The 18379-nt window shown below is 47.4% G+C and overlaps 1 protein-coding gene across 1 annotated transcript in view; it reads left to right on the top strand.

The window, feature by feature from the left end:
- LRRC75A (leucine rich repeat containing 75A) overlaps positions 1 to 18379 on the top strand; it is a 177786-nt gene that overhangs the window by 46404 nt on the left and 113003 nt on the right. The window contains exon 2 of the mRNA XM_034752954.1: positions 5475 to 5603. Within this exon, the coding sequence (XP_034608845.1) occupies positions 5475 to 5603 (129 nt within the window). The remainder of the gene's footprint in view (positions 1 to 5474; positions 5604 to 18379) is intronic.

Below are 18379 nucleotides of genomic sequence, written 5' to 3'. Positions count from 1 at the left end.
GGTCCCCCTGGCTCTACGGGCTGTTGCAATAGCTATCCCAGTGTAAGGCTATGTCTATACCGTGGGGGTTATAGCAGTGTGTCAGTGGCCCCATAGCTAGGTTGGCATGATGCTGTAGGGTATGGAAGGGGTTTTTCTGGCTCCGTTAGGAACCCCACCATCCTGCGCGATGGTAGCTGGGTTGACGGAAGCATTCTTCCATCAACCTAGCTGTGTCTGTGCTGGAGTTTAGGTCGCACTGCTACTGCACTCAGGAATGTGAATTTTTCACACCGCAGCTGAGCGCCGTAGCTATGTGGACTAAGACCGGGCCCAAGTCCCCCTTGTACTGATATATCAGCATCCAACTAAGGGGGTTGTATGGCTTTAACTAGACGGGAAGTTAAAGCGGGTACAAACTTCTAGTGTAGACAAGGCCCATAATTTGACTTTGGGCAAGTCAAGTCCTTGTTCTAACCCAGGGTATCCTACAGCAGCCTACCTGCTCCCTGCAATTCACCCCATCAGCCTTTGTGGGTACGTCTACACTGGAACTGACTCGGGCTCCCGGGGCTTGTGCTACTGGACTAAAAATAGCAGGGCAGATGTTCCCACTCAGGCTGGAGCCCCGGCTCTGAGACCCGCCCCCATCGCTGGGTCTCAGAGCTGAGCGGAGCCTGAGTCAGTTGACCTAGGCTCCGAGACTTGCTGCTGGTGCTGTTTTTTGTTGGCAGTGTAGACGTACCCTTTCCGGACCAGGTGCTCTTCGGAGTCTCAACTGAGTCCTAGTCCCACAGCCTCAGCTGGGAGGCAGCTGATTGAGTCACAGGTAGGGCTGGGCTCATCTCCCCTTAAAAGGGACCAGTCACCCTGTGACAATACCATTGTGATTCAGTAGCATCTGACAGCCACTTTGTACTGGTGTGAATGCACCAGGAGCAGAGCAATTGAGAAACAGGCCCAATCTGTTATGCAATTCATCTTGCGTCTGTTGCTTGGGACAGATCTCACTGTTCATTGTGTTCAAAGTGCCGAATAACCATTAGCTAATAATCGTCATAGAAATCCCTTGTGAGCTGTATGTGTGTTATCCCCAGTTTATGGATGGGGAAACCAGAGGCAGAGAGAGATTAAATGACCTGCTAAACATGGTTTTAAAAATGGCACAACTTCTGCTTCCACGTGCAACGTTTTTGAAAAACTAAATGCGATAGCGATCTGTGTCGTTTCCTGCATTCCAGTGGCAGGCAAAGTGTGTCTGCTCTAGTCCTATCAGGACGATGCCTCTTGTTACCTTACTACTTACACCGAGTTTTACCAACTTTGTGGATGTTAACGTCTATTTTTTATGCATGCGTCCAACGAGAAAAACAGAGTGACTTTCATTGAGGTGCGTAATTCACTGCACAAAATCCATCGGTACAAGTGCTTTCATGAGAACCAGCCCAAACATGGCAGGACAGAGCTTGCTGTTGCTTCCTGGTATTGCTTACTTGTATGTGTAAATCTCCTATAGCGACTCTGTTAGCTGCTGGTTTAGCATCCATTTGTATTTCTGTTGGGCCTTGAGTCTAGATGAAAGCTGAAGGGTTCCAGGTTCAAGCCTCCCATTTCTGAGATAAACCAGCTGATTTTTGCATTCTGCAGGCATCTGAGGCTGAAGGATTTAGTGTTCTGCACCAGAATCTCTCCTTGTTTGGGATGGAACTTCAAAGGTGAAGGCTATGGAGAACCAGCTGGGTGTGGAATTGTCTCCTGCAAACTGTTAAGCCTTTGATGTATTACGAATGATGAGGGAGATTAATAGCACAGATGGATGGAGTTTCTGACAGCAGGCATCTATCTTTGAGAATCTGCTTTGCTTGCTACCTAGAAGTCTGTCCCCTTTTATGAGTTAATTTGCTAGGACCAAGGCTGCCTTTCCATTTGAAAATCTCCTTTCTTAGGTGTGGCTCTAGAGTGGGATGGACTTTGATGGGCAAAAGATTTTTTTTGGGCAGGGAGAACTGTCATTGTTCTCTTCAGTCTCCTGAATGATTCCATATTAAGCTGTATCTTTGAAAATGTTGGCATGCGCACACAACGGCCAGCAAAGAAGAATTTCGGATGCGTTTTCCACAAGGTCCTGAAGCAGAATTGTGTACTGGTCTTAGAGAGGCTGCTTCTGCATCCCCTCCCCACCTTCGATCCAGTAGATAAGTTTGGGAATTTCAGCTACTTTTATTCAAGACCATCTTTTGGCTGTCACCTCGCACAATGGGGCTCTAATTCCTCATTTGGGGCCCTCACTGCTTCCATGATGCATACAATTAATCAGAAAGGCTTTCGTGCTGGATACTGTCAGTCCATATGGCTGGACTCTGTAGCTTAATTGGCAAGTCCTAATGCGGCTATGATTATAGCTCTACTCACAGCTAATCGAGAGTCTCATACAAGGGTATAGAATTGTGTCTTTGGCTCAGAAAGTCTCCAGTTCGGTTTCGTAGGCCGCCCATACGATATGTGACTTAGCCGATGACTGCTGGAGTTAGCACCCACAGTGTCATTGTCTCTCCTGCTCTACAGCTACCATTACGCTTTACTCGCCCTTCTCCTTAAGACAAGCCTGGAGAAGCTGCAATAGTTTTCCTGGAGTCTACTTATCTGGGCTGTAAATTGGCTTATTTTATTTATTTATTTATTTATTTGGGATGGTTGCTAATTTATACTTTACTGTCGTCCCATTTAAAAAAAGCAAAGACCCTCTTTTCTCCACGAGCATCAGGTCACCCGTGCAAAGAATCTCTCTCTCTCTCCCAGGAAAGGCTCAGTTCTTCTAACTCTGAAACAGTTGCCAGGCTGCATTTTGTCACTGCTGAATTTTAGTGGGAGTTTAATCGATTCCTGTGGATCGTACATAGAGGGTGATTGCAAAGCATTTTGGGATCCTTTGTGCACGGCTCTAAGGAGCTACACTTGTTCTTCAGGATCGGAGCACGTTTTTATCTAGTCTGCTAACCTATCTCTGGAAGTGCCCAGCACCTGACCACATCCCATGCAGTGTCCTGTCCCCGAGTGCCTCACCCCAGCGTGCTCAAAATGTGACCCCCGCGATCGGGTGACCAGATAGCAAGTGTGAAAAATCGGGACGGGGAAGGGTAATAGGGTCCTATATAGGACAAAGCCCTGAATAGCGGGATATCTGGTCACCCTGTCCAGGGACCATGCGTCCCACAGAGTAAGAAACATTGAGAAGCAGGCAGTAAGGACACTGGGGAGGTGGGTGTGGGAGATTCTCTCCCTGCTATAAAATGGTTGTCCGCATAAAAAGTTAGCACCACCTCCTGTGCAGTGTGAGGACAAGGGAAATGGCTCCTAACTGCAGCTTGTGCCCTGAAGCATGCAGCTGATTAGTCTGATCGTTATCCAAGCCGTCACAGCTACAGGTGTGATTTGGGGCAGTCAGAATGTCCGGCCCTTTTTAAAATATCCAGGCTGGTCTGCATTGGATTGTGGTTTTTGTTTGGGTCTTCCCTTTTTTTTTTTTTTTCTCTCTAGAGACATCCCCTTTGTGTTCCCATCTTGCCCTATTTCCAGGGTCCGCTTTGGGGAACATTCACATGGCTCCATTCCTTCCTGGCCAAGCGTGAGAGCCCCCATCAGCTCCGTGAGGGCAAATGGAGGCAGCCGGTCAGGATCTGAAATGTGCAGCATGTGACCGATCTGAGTGCAGGGGTTGCGTACGTGCTGCTTGGCATCTGGGCTCAGCCGGCAAATGGGTCATCCAGAGGGAGAGCTAGCGGACCTCGCTTACAAAACCCACATGAGAAGTCATGAGTTGCAGGATGTCACCATTACTCACTGACACAGACCAGGGGCGGTGTTAGCAGGGCAGCTTTTGGGGGAGCGTAGCAACCTCCCATACTAAATCCAGTGTTCACTCTTAAAGCACCAATTCCATGCTGTCCTGTGAAGGCAGGTGCAGCCGGTGAATTTCCCTCTCTGGCTAGGCCCAGGGGTCTGTCGACAGAAGCACTTTACGGAACAGGAGGCAAGCTTGACCACTGCTGTGTTGGTGCGCATTCAGGGGTGAAAGTAACTTAAAGTACTTACCGATACGCTGGAGTCCTGAGCAGGGGCGTGGCCTCAACTGGAAGAGGTGGGGCCTTTCAAGATGTAAAGGCCCTGGGGCTCTGGCTGTGGCTGGGAGCTACCAGCTGCAGAGACGGCTGGGAGCCCTGGGGCTCAGGGGCGAATTAAAGAGTCCAGGACTCCGAGCCCTTTAAATCACCGCGGGAGCCCTGCCACCACTATCCCGGGACGGCAGGGCTAGAGCAGGGATTTAAAGGGCCTGGTGCTCCTGCCACTGTGGGGAGCCTTAGACCCTTTAAAGTGCCGCTGGCGCTCCGGCAGAGGGGCTCGGGTGGTGCTTTAAAGGGCACGGGGCTCCCTGCAGGGGCCGGAGCTCTGGGCCCTTTAAATCACCGCTGGAGAAGCCGGTCCAGTTTGCCATGTGCTGGACCGGACGGGCTTACTTTCACCTCTGTGTGCGTTGCACTTTGAAGATGGTGCCTAGAATGCTAGGTGTCGAGAAGGACGGAATATTATCCCAGCTGTGAAAGGGTGTGCGTGCGTGTGTGTTCACGAGAGGGCTACAGGCCAAGTGGTGACCCAACCCCTCACTGGCCAAGATTGAAACCCAAGCCCGTCACACCCTAGTTTACAGGCACAGTACCAAGGCAGAGAGAGATTTAAGTGACTTGCCCATGGTCAGACAGAGTCTGTGACAGAGCTGGGAATGGAACCAATCTGCAGAGTCCCTGCCCAGTGCCCTAACCACAAGGGCATCCTTGTTGTATTAAGAGCTGAGCAAAGGGCTTTATCTTACAGCAGTAGCTGCTTTGTTTGTGGAACGCGCTGTAATCTGCCAATAAGCTTGAGTAGCACTGCAATATCCCCGGGGAGCTGCTCTCGAGGGACAAAGGACAGCTAGTAGATGAGAGAAGATATCTGAAGTAAATTGAATACACTGTATTTAATCCCCCCCTCCAACCCTTTATGAAAAGCTAAAGAGCGGAATGGTCGATATACACTACTGTGTTTAATAGCGTTGTGGGGTTTGTGCCAAAATTCCTTACATTGCTGTGTCTTGGGCCAGATTCTGCCTCCCAGCCATCTTATGCTGGCATAGTTCTGTTGATTTCAGTGGAGTCACCTGTGGCTTGCCCCGGGGGAGTGAGAGGCGAATCAGGCCTGCTGAGTATAGTTTACTCAGTGAATGTATTGCTTATGAAGCGTGCCAGTTGACAGCCCTGGAGCCTGAGGTCTGCTCTCCATAGTACAGGTAAAGCATTGGCGTGCAAGTGTCCCCACGCCAATGTGCCAAGGTACTTAGAGACGGGCACATCTGAGCTCCTTGGCTACTGCCCTGAGACTGCCAACACAGGTGAATTGTGAGAGATGGGCTGTTGCCATCGACCTCCTAGTGTAACCAACCTTGCTCTTGTTTTCTGCAGGACTTAGGAATGGAATCAACCTCTCTGGATGACGTCCTGTATAGATATGCCAGCTTCCGAAACCTGGTGGATCCAATCACCCATGACTTGATCATCAGTCTCGCTAGATACATCCATTGCCCCAAACCGGTAGGTAACTCGCTCCAACTACATGGCCAAGGCAGTTCTAGTCACTTGATCGTTTGGGAAATGTAGTTTTGTTGTAAACGAGAAGCTTTTTGTGTGCTTGCTTGTTTTTTATAATCAATGCCGCACAAAATACCTTCAGGTTAACACCGAGATTGTGATCCTCCGAGTAGAGATGTCCTGTTGTGGGGAGAGTGGATCGATGCACAGTATGCTCTGTGAATTCCCAACAACCCGAATGACGTGCATTTAATGCTTCGTTAATTCTGTTGTTTGTTTTTTCATATTCCCCGTTTTTGCTCTTTCCTCCTGTCTCGTTTGCTCGGGCAAAGCACTAAGGCACGTACTGTCTGGAACAATACAAGGGTATGGATAGGATGACTTCCTAGGCCTTTTCTATCTCTGATTTCTGTGGTGCCTGTCTTTCCTCTTGTGTCTCTAAATGAAGCAAGTAACCAGATGACACATTTCTCACCCCTGTAAGGAGGGCACTTGTCTTTGCAAGCGTTTGAGCATGCTGTGAGCAAAGCTGGCAGCGCAGGGGCCTGGAGAGCGTGGCAGTCAGAAGGAATAGCCTGAGTCGAATAGTTATCGGCTGGGGTGATGGGTCTGAACTGTGATGTCAGAACCGGGATTTGCTTTCCATTGCACCATAGGGGGAGACCTGGCCCCGTGCTGCTCTCTTCAGAGTCAGAAATGGAAACGGAGTTGTTCAAAGCAGTGTTTCGATATTAGACAGGTTCGTACGTCAGCTACAGTTATGGCAGAAACGTTCCTAACCCACCCGGCTTCAGCTTTTGATGGCGACGTGCCAGATCCTCCACTGGTGAAAATTGGAGTAACTCCACTGAAGTCAATGGGAGCTATGCTGATTTACCCCAGAGGAGGATCTGGCCCTGTTGAGTCATGGAAAAAGTGTTTGAACAATGGTTCTAAATTCGGGATGGACAGAAATGGACGTGATTCTGGTTTTGGACCGCATCAGTCAGGGTATGTTTTTGCGGGAGTGACTGGGATACAGGCCCCATTTCATCTACCCCTGCAAAGCTTGGGAGCGTGTGGTTTCAGATGAATGGTCCGCAGGGTTTGGATTCCTCTCTACTTTTCCTGTTGAGGGCTAGAGCATTCGTCACAAACCTCAGTAAAGACCCGAGTCCTCTTCAACCACGCTTAGAAGGTTGGGGCCTAGGATTAATTTTTTAAATTAACCACTTAACACCCCCCCTCCCCATTTCAGTGTTTGATTTAGTGAACTGCGTGGACCTGGGATGGACTTCTGAAAACATCTCGGCTGCTGAGGAAGGGGGGATTGAAAGAGAGGAAGGATGGCCTGGTGGTCAGGGTATTAGCTTGGGAGACCTGGGTTTAGTTCCCTGCTGTGCCACAGGCCTTTGCAAGTCATTGAGGCTACGTCTAAACTTATGCTGTTGCTGCAGTGCTTCGGTGTGGGCATTTTCACTACCGTGATGGGAGGGGTTCTCCCACTGGTGTAGATAAGCCATCTTCCTCAGAGACCATAGCTAGGTCGACAGAAGAATTTTTCTGTCAACCTAGCGCTATCTACCCTGGGGGTTATGTCTGCATATCTCAGGGGGATGGATTTTCCCCTCCCCTCCCCCCTGAGAGATGTGGCTATGCTGATGTAAATTTTCAGTGTAGACTGTCCCTTAGCTCCTCTGTGGCCGAATTCTGTAAATTCGAGATAATGGCTCTTCTCTCACTCACGGGGTGTAGTGAGTGTGACAGGTTGCCCCCCATCCGGGGTGCCACCTGATGTACTGGGGTCCCACTGAGTCCGCCCGTTCCACCAGCCGGGGCTTCCTCACCCTGTCCTGCTGTGCCAGATCCTCAAGCCTCCTCTAGCACACGTACAGGTATGGCCACACCCACCTGCAAACAGACACAGAGACTGAAATCAGCGCTGTGTGGGAGGATTCAGCTCGGTGATTGCCCAGTACTCAAGTAAACACCTCCGTTGGGGTGTAAACCCCAAATTATATTGTCTTGCGCTGTATAGAGATCTATACAGCGTAAGCTCATAAAAATAGCCCTCTCCCTCAATGTGGAGGGAGATATGCACAGCTTGGTGCCGCCTCCCCTCCCCAGTTATAAATGGCACTAACTGGTTTATAGGAAACTGAAACAAACAGGTTTATTAACTACAAAGGACAGATTTGAAGGGATTATAAGAGATAGCAAACAGATCAAAGCAGATTACTGAGCTAAATAAACAAACACGCAAACTAAGCTGACTTCACTAAAGAAACTGGTTACAAATAGTAATTTCTCACCCTAACTGTTGTTTTGGGCAGGTTGCAGAGTTCCTTGAAGACAAACTGCTTTTGCTTGCACTTAAAGTTCCACATATTTCTCTTCACAGGCCAGATCCCTGTCACAGCCTGGGCCCCAGTCCTTTCCCCCTGATCAGTTTTACGTGTTTACAGCAGTCATCTTGGGCGGGGAGTCCGTGACGAACCAGCGACACTGATTTACTCACTCTCCAGCCTTAAATAGAATTTACATGTGGTGGGAATCTTTATTTCCATGTTTGATCCCCACCCCTCTTCAGTGGAAAAGTACCAGCAGACCAAGCTGGTAAATTCACCCCCACGGTGGGGTAAGAGTCTTCCCTTGAGTTGCGTGACGCTAGAGTGGCTTGAATAGAGCCAACCCAGGATCCTACTTGGGTGAGTTTTCTTAGGCATGTCAGTGCTGCAGTGGGGCCTAAGCCTTGTAGCCCTGATCTGCATTAAAATCTAAAGGGCGTGAGTTTTGGTGATGTCTCTTGTAGGAGCTGGATCCAAACATTCTCCAAATTCTGGCACTGTTTGGATGCAGGGGTTGGGGTTGGTCCTGTCTCCAGTTAAGAATGTATAATACAAGGCTCTCCTTAAAGCCTCCTGCTGATGGGCCCGATCCTGATTTCAGTGAGATTAGTGCAAATGTGGAGTAACTCTAGTGGAGTCAGTCCAGATTTCCTCCAGTGTCACTGAGATTGGAGTCGGGCCTGAAATGTCGTTATCCTGTTGGAATGCATAAGCACAAACTAAGCGCTGTCCATTATACACAAGAGTTGTGCTGGGCCATGCACGGCGACATCATCCATCCGTATCTGTTACCCAGTGCCAGCAATTACTGCGTACCTTGGGCTGTGTGCCCTTTGCAGTATGCGAGGGAGCTTTATAGTGAAAGAAGCGCTCAGAAAATCAATTTTAAACATGAATTCATTCACCATTATCTGTCGTTTTCTAGTGACATTTCAGGGAGATATTTGCTAATGATCAAAGACATTTAAATGAGCATTTCTTTCCTCAAAACCACAGCCCTGGGGGGAGAGGAGGTTGATATTTCTCTTTCAATTCTTCCACCCCCTCCCCCCCCAGAGCTGAGGAAAGGTGCCAGGCTGACAGCTCTGAAAAGTGCTCCGTTTAGTCACAGAATGGGCACAATGCAGGTAGAGGCAGAATATGCTTCCTTCTCTGGCATGCCTCACCCCGACTTAGAGGGGAGATCAGTCCTCGTGGCTCATCTCACCCTGGGGCTTGCTGAGTGGCTGTTTCGTGCTGATAAGAGTGCTGCTTTTATGATGTGGATATGTGCCCTCCGGGTGATGGATTGAGAGAGACTCATTTTACATAGGCGTCGCAGGGTAATGACTTTGGGTCACTGATGGCCTGCCGTAGGTCAGAGGTATAATGCTTTGCACTTGTGTCTAGCACCTCCCTTTTAGCACGTCAGACGCAAATGAATGAGGTCTCTGCACTCTGCTGAGGTCAGGGTTGGTGTTCCCATTTCACAGATGGAGACATCGGGGACAGGGAGGTTAAGTTCCTTGCCCAGAGTCCCATGGGGAGTCAATGAACTATAACCAAGATGCCCTTCCCGCTAGTTCTGTCTCTTTATCACAGGAGCACTCTACCATAACCTATTATCAATCACATAATTCATCCAGCCCCCCGGCCTGTTTGTTGTGACATGACCTTGGATTACAGTTGTTGTTCTGAGTTCCTGACGTCATATTAATTTTGATGGTAGCAAATGCTGATGTTACAAAGACAGGGGAGGGGGGCGAGACAGTGCAGTCTGGTGGTTATAGTATAGGACTGTGCTTCTGGACTCATCTGTGCCACTGGCTCACTGTGTGACTCTGAGCAGAGCAGCAACCTCTGTGCCTTATTTTTTTCTATTAGTAATATGAGGAAAGTGATATTTACCCACCTTTCTAAAGTATGTTGCAATCTTCAGATGCCGCAGACTATAGAAGCACAAAGTATTCTTCTTCACTGCAGGATCCCAGCTAAGCTGTGAGCCAGAGACTTCTTGTATCCAAATATCTGAAATAATAGCAAAGAGGATAAGAATGATATGACTGTCAAAGTCAGTGACATTCTGTATTCATGCTCCTTTTTTGCCAAGCTTGCTTGTGAAAATCCCTCTGTATGGGAGCTGAATACATCTGCATCGCATTAAAATATTTTGCAATATCAAAGTGGCTGGGAAGCTCACACTTCACTAATAACGACTCCCAGTATCTTTCGTTACTTAATGTGTTTTGTCCCACATTCATGTTTTCTTTGTAATAAGAGATGTTCTTTTGAAAAGCTCTTCTGTACAAACTGTGGGAAAATAGAAAAAGGCTGAACCCGGGGGTCTTGGAAGCAGCAAAAAAATAGCACTAAGCCTTTTTTTTTTTTTTTTAAAGGCTAAAATTGTATAGCGGTAACATCTGTGTAATTTTCAGTGACACCATTACTGGCAATCATCACTCAGCACCTCCAAACTGGGGGAAGCCAGCAAGACTTAGCAAAAAAACCAAGTATGGCTGTAGGATCAGCATGACCTTACGCTGTAATAAATTAAACTCTTCAAACTGAGAGCTGTTTCCTTGACACTGAGCTCTGTGTGCTGGCACTGAGAGTCTAACAGGCCCAACCCTAGTGAAACTGAAGTCAGTTGCATAAGGATTGGGGTGCTATCCAGTAATCTACTCTGTATACAAGATCAAGGTGCAGAATGAGAGGGAGATGAGGTCTAGTGGTCTGAGCACAGGCCTAGGAAGCAAGGGTCTCTGAGTTCTAATCCCAGTTATGACATTACAGATTCCCTCTGTAGCCTCTGGCCAGTCACTTCATCTGTGCAAGTAGATGGTGGCGCCTCCCTCATAGAGGTGCTGTCAGAAATAATTAGTGGCTTGTAAAGCTCTTTGGAAGATGACTGTCTCCAAATTGCTACAGCATTGTGATTCCTGAGGTCCTGTATTAGGCCACTTCATTCTATCCTGGATTTGATAGATTACAAGCTCTGAAGACGGGTTTAGCAGATACTGAAATTCACATCTGCTGTTTCATAATAGAGGTGGGGCGTGTCTGGAGTGTAGCAAGGAGAATGGCCTGAAATCTGGGCAGAAGCATCAAAACGTCTATGTGGCTGCCCACTGCGTGTCAATGTGGTCACAGAGATATACATCAGGAAAGCACATTTTGTGGTGGGGTCACCGGCTCCAAGCCTGGAAGCTATTCTATCTGTGTGGCCCATGCGTTGTGCTTCATTGCAAGGTCAAGGATGTCATTCATCTGTTAACTCTGTTAGGTATAGACACAGCAGTCTAGAGCCAAAAAAAAACCAAAACCAAAACCACAGGTTCCTCCATGCCACTTTGCCCTGTGATGTGATCTTCTCAGATTTCATACCTGGTAGATGATGGATTTCCACTGGATGGATTATCTGTGCAAACCAGGTTTTTCTAGGGTACCTTTCACCTCACCTGTCCTAAGTGCTGGGGAATGTGGGGCTGAGAACTCAGTAGGGAGTGCTGCTCCTTCTGTTGGCACTGACCCATTGCTCCAGCCTGCTAGACATAACACCAAACTCCTGATTACTGATTGAAGTCATTGTCAATCAAGGGCACTGGAACAGTTTGCGTAGTGGGGGTGCTGAGAGCCATTGAACCAAACTGTAAACCCTATATATTATGGAAACCACTTCAAACAAGGGGGTGCAGCAGCACCCCCAGCACTCCTAGTTCCAGCACCCGTGTTGTCAATCCCATGGGGATTTTTTGCAAGAACTGGGCGATTATTCCTGGTCTCTAAGCTAAATCAAATTTTGAGGAATTACATTCTGTTTAACTAAATTCTCCTCGCAGTTTCAATTGACTCTATTTTTCTTCACTTCCTGCTGTGATGTTTGTCTGCCATTAAATCCCTGCCTCAGTTTCTCCTGGAGTTGGCTGGGTGTGAATGGTGGCTGCTCTTGTTCTCAGACTGTTTGGGAAGTGCCTTGGGATGCCCTAGGATACAAGGCACCAAAGAAATGTAAGAAGCGATCATCAATAGCATTTTACTTCCTTCAAGAGGCATTCTGAAGCACTTGTGTCAGTCTTACAATTGACACCAATACCCAACGAGGCCTCATTGACCTGTGCAAGAATGATTACTACTTAAACAGTGATGAAAGAAACCAGTTTATTTCAAGGACACAAATTCCTCTGTGGTACCTAATGGGATGATTTAGTTGGGGTTGGTCCTGCTTTGATCAGGGGATTGGACTAGATGACCTCCTGAGGTCTCTTCCAGCCCTGATATTCTATGATTCTACTGAAGAAGAGTCGCTAAAGAGGGAAAGATTTGGCAGTGTCAAGTCATTTATCTTTTAGTTTTCCAAAATATGAAAGAAGTGCTACAAAGCAGGACCTGTCGCTGCTAAACGTTAATGAAAACAATCCATCACCTCCACTGGGAAGCGGTGGTGTATTGTTCCATGTGGGGGCTGTATCATTGACAACGAATGATGTGTGCAAACTCCCACACCCCCACCTACCTTCTCAAGGCTTCCTCAAGTTGTCCAATCATTTGTGTCCTGGGGAGTTACGTTCGCATCCTGGTGAGCCAAGGTGAGTGTGGTGTGCTTTCCTTCTAGGCATTGTCTAGTGGGAATCAGGACTGTGTTGCGCTTGGGGTGTAGTGTCACAGAGAAGCCTCTGGGAAGGCAGTTCATCTCTCTCTGTCTCAGTTTAATTCTTCCCTGCCTCAAAGAAGTGTTCTGAGGGTTGCTTAATTGATATCTGTAAAGTGCTTTGGGAGCGTTGAATGAAAGGTTCTTTAGGAAGGGAAAGTATTATTAAGTTATATGCATCACGTCCTGCCAGCTGGGCGGGTAATGAACAAAAGAACCCCTGAGCTCTAATCCCGGCTCTGACACTGACACCATCTAGGGCCTTATCTCCGCTGCCTCGGTTTCCCTATGTATAAAATGTAGGTAATACTTACTGGGCTCCCTCAGTAAGCTGGTGTGAGCATTGTCTCTTGTTCGTAAAGTGCTTTGAACATGAGTCTATAGAAGCATTAAGGTAAGGTGCTGCATTATATCCCATAAGCTGGCATGCCAGCTCGTCATTTTAATTAGGAAGCCATAACAAGCTCTTCCTTTTTTGTTAGACTCGACTACAGGGTACTAAGATCCACAAATATAAACACATTGATCTTCACAGTAGCTGCTGGAGTTGGGTGTAGATGCAAACCGAGGCCCCAGGAAATTGAGGGAGTTTGTGACTTGACCAAGACCCCACACAATGAATGTTTGAGAGAGATCAGTGCTCAGACCTCTCTAATGGCGGTGGTCTCCAATAAACAGTTACAAGATGAACCCTCTTGCTATCCAGACAAAGAGAGGAAGGCTGCCCTTGTGATTAAGGGACTGGGCTGATATTCAGGTGATCTGGGTCCAATTCCTGACTCTGCTATAGACCTCCCATGTGACTGTGGGCAAGTGACTTAATCTCTCTGTGCAGAGCGAGCACTAAGCATAAGCAGACTAAGCAATTGCTTAGGGCCCTGAACAGCTCAAGGGGGACCCCGATTCGCTTTTTATTATAAGAACTTGCCGGGGGGGGGGGGGGAGGATATTCCTGTTTAGGGCCCCCAGTGGGCTAGCACCAGTTCTATCTCTGTGCCTCAGTTCTCCAATCTGTGAAATGTGGATAATAGTCCTGCCTCGTCTAGTTAGATGATAAACTCTTCAGGGCAGGGCCTGTCTCTTGCTTTGCATCTGTATAATGCCGAGACCTGAGGCCCTGATCTTAGTGAGGCCCTACAGGTGCTACTGTAATACAGATGACAACCCCAAGTGTTCCGTCGAAGCAGGCTGGATGCCGTGTAGCCATTGTTTAGCGTCTCCGGGATGTGATACGCTGAATGCGTTAGCCCAGTTAAGTGTGCAGGCTATTTTTTGGCGTGTGTGTGTGTGGGGAATTAAATGAAGTCTAATCTGTAGCCATCAGGTATTTTTTCCTTAATACACAAAATCACTGATGTCATTGGGAACAGTGGCAGGATACGGCCCTGTATTTTAGCTGTGCTTTCTGATCCAGGAAAGTAAAGACGTTCTTCTAGCCCTTTACAAAAGTCATTCAAAATCAAGCACCAGTGATATTAATGGTATATAAGCCACAGCACCCTTTCCAAGGAAAAGAATCTTGCACTGTGCTGCCGTGACCACCCCAGCCTCGCAGCACCCTCCTGTGGGATGTAGTTCTCGGACTACATAGTCCTCATGATTCTGTAGTGGTTTTTTAAATAAAAGGGTGTGGGGGATTATCTACTGTTGTTAACCTCTCTGCTGCTTTATTTCCCTTCCGCTGAAGCAGCTTGATGGGGTCACCACCCCCGCTTGTATATCTAAACCACATCTCTCTAGAAAGGCTGTGCTTTATTTAGGTGATGGAATTAGATTTCGCATTACAGATTTTTACAGGCTTCAGCCTATCTAGTCTCTGAAGGAAATTCAGCTTGTTCTGCGGGTTTGGTTTATTCTCCATAGCAGTGAAATGTGGGGGGATAGCCTTTAAGCTACTTACTTGTCTGGGGAACAAACATAAGGAATATTCTTTTGTCAGTGACACAAGACTCTCCCCTGGATTAAAAAAGCGCATAAGTATTTATGTAGTATTTATGTATGGCGTAGTTCAAAATACTATCGTTTACAATAGTCTATAGTGGTTGGACTGTTACAGGAGAACTTTTAGAAGGGTCTCATTAACCTTTAATTTAATTTAATGCATTAATCTATGCATCCAATGAAGTGGGCTGTAGCCCACGAAAGCTTATGCTCAAATAAATATGTTCGTCTCTAAGGTGCCACAAGTACTGCTGTTCTTTTTGCAGATATAGACTAACATGGCTGCGACTCTGAAACCTGTCATTAGTCTTAATGAGATCACATGGATGCATCAAGTGGGTAATAATATGTAGTCCATAAAAGTCCATAAATAATTTGGGTTCATTCTTGAATGGCAGACTCTCTCTCTCTCTTATATGCCAAGTATTATGAGATGTTGAGATTTTTTTTCTGAGATTATTTTGTTGAAATAAATGTTTTTTCAGTGAAAGTTTTCTTCTTTTTTTAAAGTAATTTTTTTGCTAAAAATTGTCAGCAGTGTTTTTGTTTTTTTCCCCCAAAAAAATAAATAAATACATTGTTTTTTCTAACTGGTTTCTAATATTTTCTCCAAAACATCATGAAATAATTGTTAACAATTTTGTTTAATGGAAAACCCAGCTGGTGGTCAATTATCAATTTAAAAAACAATTTAAAACTTTGAAAAATTTGAAGAAATACAACATTTGTTCTGTTTCAAACCTTTTGAAGTGGGAAAAGATTTGATTTTTTCCTCACAAAACTACTTTTGGGTTTTTCAGCCAGGTCTGATGATTACTGATACAGCCGGACCAAGCCCCTGTGTTGGTATCCATGGCAAGTTAGGTTGCAGGATTTGGGACGTGACTCCATGCATGTCTCTTCACGTTAGATTCCGGGTGACTGCACTAAGCCATGCCCACATTGCTTAGGGACACTTTTGGATCCATAAGTACCCCTAGTGGTCTGTCCCTAATGTAGCAGACTGGTTAGTGTTTGAGTTGTAAAATCATAGAAGATTAGGGTTGGAAGAGACCTCAGAAGGTCATCTAGTCCTATCCCCTGCTCAAAGCAGGACCAACACCAACTAAATCATCCCAGCCAGGGCTTTGTCAAGCTGGGCCTTAAAAACCTCTAAGGATGGAGATTCCACCACCTCCTTAGGTAACCATTCCAGTGCTTCACCACCCTCCTAGTGAAATAGTGTTTCCTAATATCCAACCTAGACCTCCCCCACTGCAACTTGGGACCATTGCTCCTTGTTCTGTCATCTGCCACCACTGAGAACAGCCAAGCTCCATCCTCTTTGGGACCCCCCTTCAGGTAAAATACCATGGTCGGGACACCCAAACTCCCTCTGGGTAGCACTTTACTGCGCAGATAGTCCCGCTGAAGTCAGTTGCCCTATATGAATTACGGGCATAATTTATGGGCATAATTGCAGTTTAGCCCTGAAGAAATAACCATTTTTCTGAAAGATTCAGCTGTGGCTTTGCTGCAAGCCCCATGTCTGGAGCAGCACAACAGCTGCCGCATGAGCAGACCAGGAACCAGACTGTGACTTGGAGAGTTATAATTCACCTCCCAGCTCCGTGCAGGACGTGCCCTGCACGGTACAGGCCTTGCTACCGCTGTGCTGCTAGCAGGCTGAGGGGACAGAGCTGTGGCCAAGTGCAGTGTGGGAGCAGTGCAGATCCCCTGAGGAGGTGGCTTTTCCTGCTCTTGTACAACTATCCTGCCAGGGGCAGATGGTGCAGGGGAATAAGAGAGACCATTTCTCCTCCCTCCCACCCCCCTGCTACACTGCCCAGGTGTGAAGCGCTCTGCACGCGGTGCTCCTGCGCTAGGAGCAGAATTCCTGGCCGTGCAGTCCGATCTGTTCATCGCTCTCCGTTTGCAAACGAAATGCATTCGAATGTGTTGACGTTTGGCATTTAAATCTGGAATCTCTAAGAGCCGGAACTTAATGCAAGCTGGCAGGATCTGTGTGACCCTTTTTTGATTCCCTTAATAAGTAAAGAACCTTTTCTAATCAGCGCACAATAATATGCAAACCGTCCTGAATGCCAAGAGATGGATTTTTGCCTGCTCTGAGATGGCTTTTTTTTTAATGCCTCCAAAATGTCAGACGCCAGTTCAACAGGCGAGTGACGTGAGACGTGGCCCTTGTTGCACAACTTTCTCTCCCCCGCTGAACTCACGAGGGCATCGCAGGTGACGCTGCCCCATCGATTCCCATTGTGGGCTTTAATTAAGCAGAGCTGTGGTGGAGGAGAAGGTTAAAAAGGAACACGGAGCAGGAAAAGCAATTTCACGACAGCCTCTTAGAAAATATTGGATATTTTCTCAAAAAGCAACCGTTGCTAAGCATCCAAAGTAAACTTTGGAACCAACTCCAAATCAGAAGGGATTCTAGGTGGCTCAAGTATTTTTAAATCCTTGAAGCAGAAGAAACATATACTGGGTCACTTTTCAGGAGGACGGGGAAGCAGAAGATTACTTGTACGTATGGAAAGAAGTAGGAGCCGACTCTGAAAAGAATTAGATTTAATAGGAATTAAATCTGCTTGTAAATGTCTGCAGGGCTGTTCAGACCAGTGAATCTTGAAGTGCACTGCCAGAAGAAGAGCGAGAGTATGTGTGTGTGTGAGAGAGAGAGACCTTATCTGAAGTAGCAACTGAAGTCATAGAAGGGGTGTTACCATTGCTTAGAATGGGAAGTGAGTGTCCGGACTTCTGGTTCTCTTCCCAATTTCTGCGTAAAGATAACACCACGGTGGATGGGACGCTGCTTCCTCTCCCGCTTTTAAACTTTTTACTCTCCTGTTGATGTTTTCTGCAGTGTGGCTGGATAACGAATGCAGCCTCGCTCCTTACCTCTTCTCATCCCTCCTCTCGCTGGCCTTGTCTTCTTAGTGAGCTAACTGGCAGCGACCGCATAGTGAAGGCTGGGCAGTGCGTAGTTGTCGCATAGGTTGGCAGGTCGAGTAATGCCTACAGTGGAGTCTAGTCTTTAACTCGGCCTGGTACTCTCATAACTACAACTGTCTTGTCTGCACTATCGCGTCACCTCAAGTTAGCTAACTCCAGTTAGGAACACACCATTTTCTCCATAGGGAAGACTAGGCCACTATATTTCAATGTATTTGCACCATTGTGATACTGTCTCAGGCTATAAGGTGTGTGTTTACCCTGGAGAACTAGCAGGCATTAGCTATCCTGCTGTAAAGTCCTAGTGACTGTTACAAGGTCAACCGTGGGGGTGGAGGGAGAGGCCATAGCGTTGACCTCTCCTAGTTTACCTGTTGGTTATGCTGGTTAACCCCCCCTTTTCTGGCAGTGAAGATGGAGCCTTGCTGTGTGGTGTGGGTCAGGTCACTGGGGTTAAGGAACTGGCCAAGGACTCGGATAGTGAGGTTGATTTGTTAGGTGCCATTGTGCTAGACGTTGTACTAACAAGAAAAAGAATCCCTGTCCCAAAGACGTTATAATCCGGGTTAAATTCCTAGCACCACAACAGACCTCCTGTGTGACCCTGGGCCAGCAATTTCTTCTCTCTGCCTAGTTCTCCAGCTATAAAATGGGGATGACAACTATTCTTTTCTCCTCCCCTTTGCTTGTCTGTAGCATCCAACACAATGGAGCCAGCTCTTGTTCAGGGCCCTCTAAGTGCCCCTGCAATCAGGGCCGGTGCAAGGAAGTTTCGCGCCCTAGGTGAAACTTCCACCTTGCGCCCCTCCCCGCCCTGAGGCCCCCCTGCGGCAGCTCCCCCACCTCTGCCCTGAGGCGCCCCCCCCCCGCGGCAGCTCCCCCCCCGGGGAGCCGTGCGGCAGCTCCCCACCCCAACTCACCTCTGCTCCGCCTCC

This window comes from Trachemys scripta, chromosome 18, assembly GCF_013100865.1.
Source record: "Trachemys scripta elegans isolate TJP31775 chromosome 18, CAS_Tse_1.0, whole genome shotgun sequence".
Classification (NCBI taxonomy): Eukaryota; Metazoa; Chordata; order Testudines; family Emydidae; genus Trachemys; species Trachemys scripta.
This window is presented reverse-complemented; position numbering and strand designations above follow the sequence as displayed.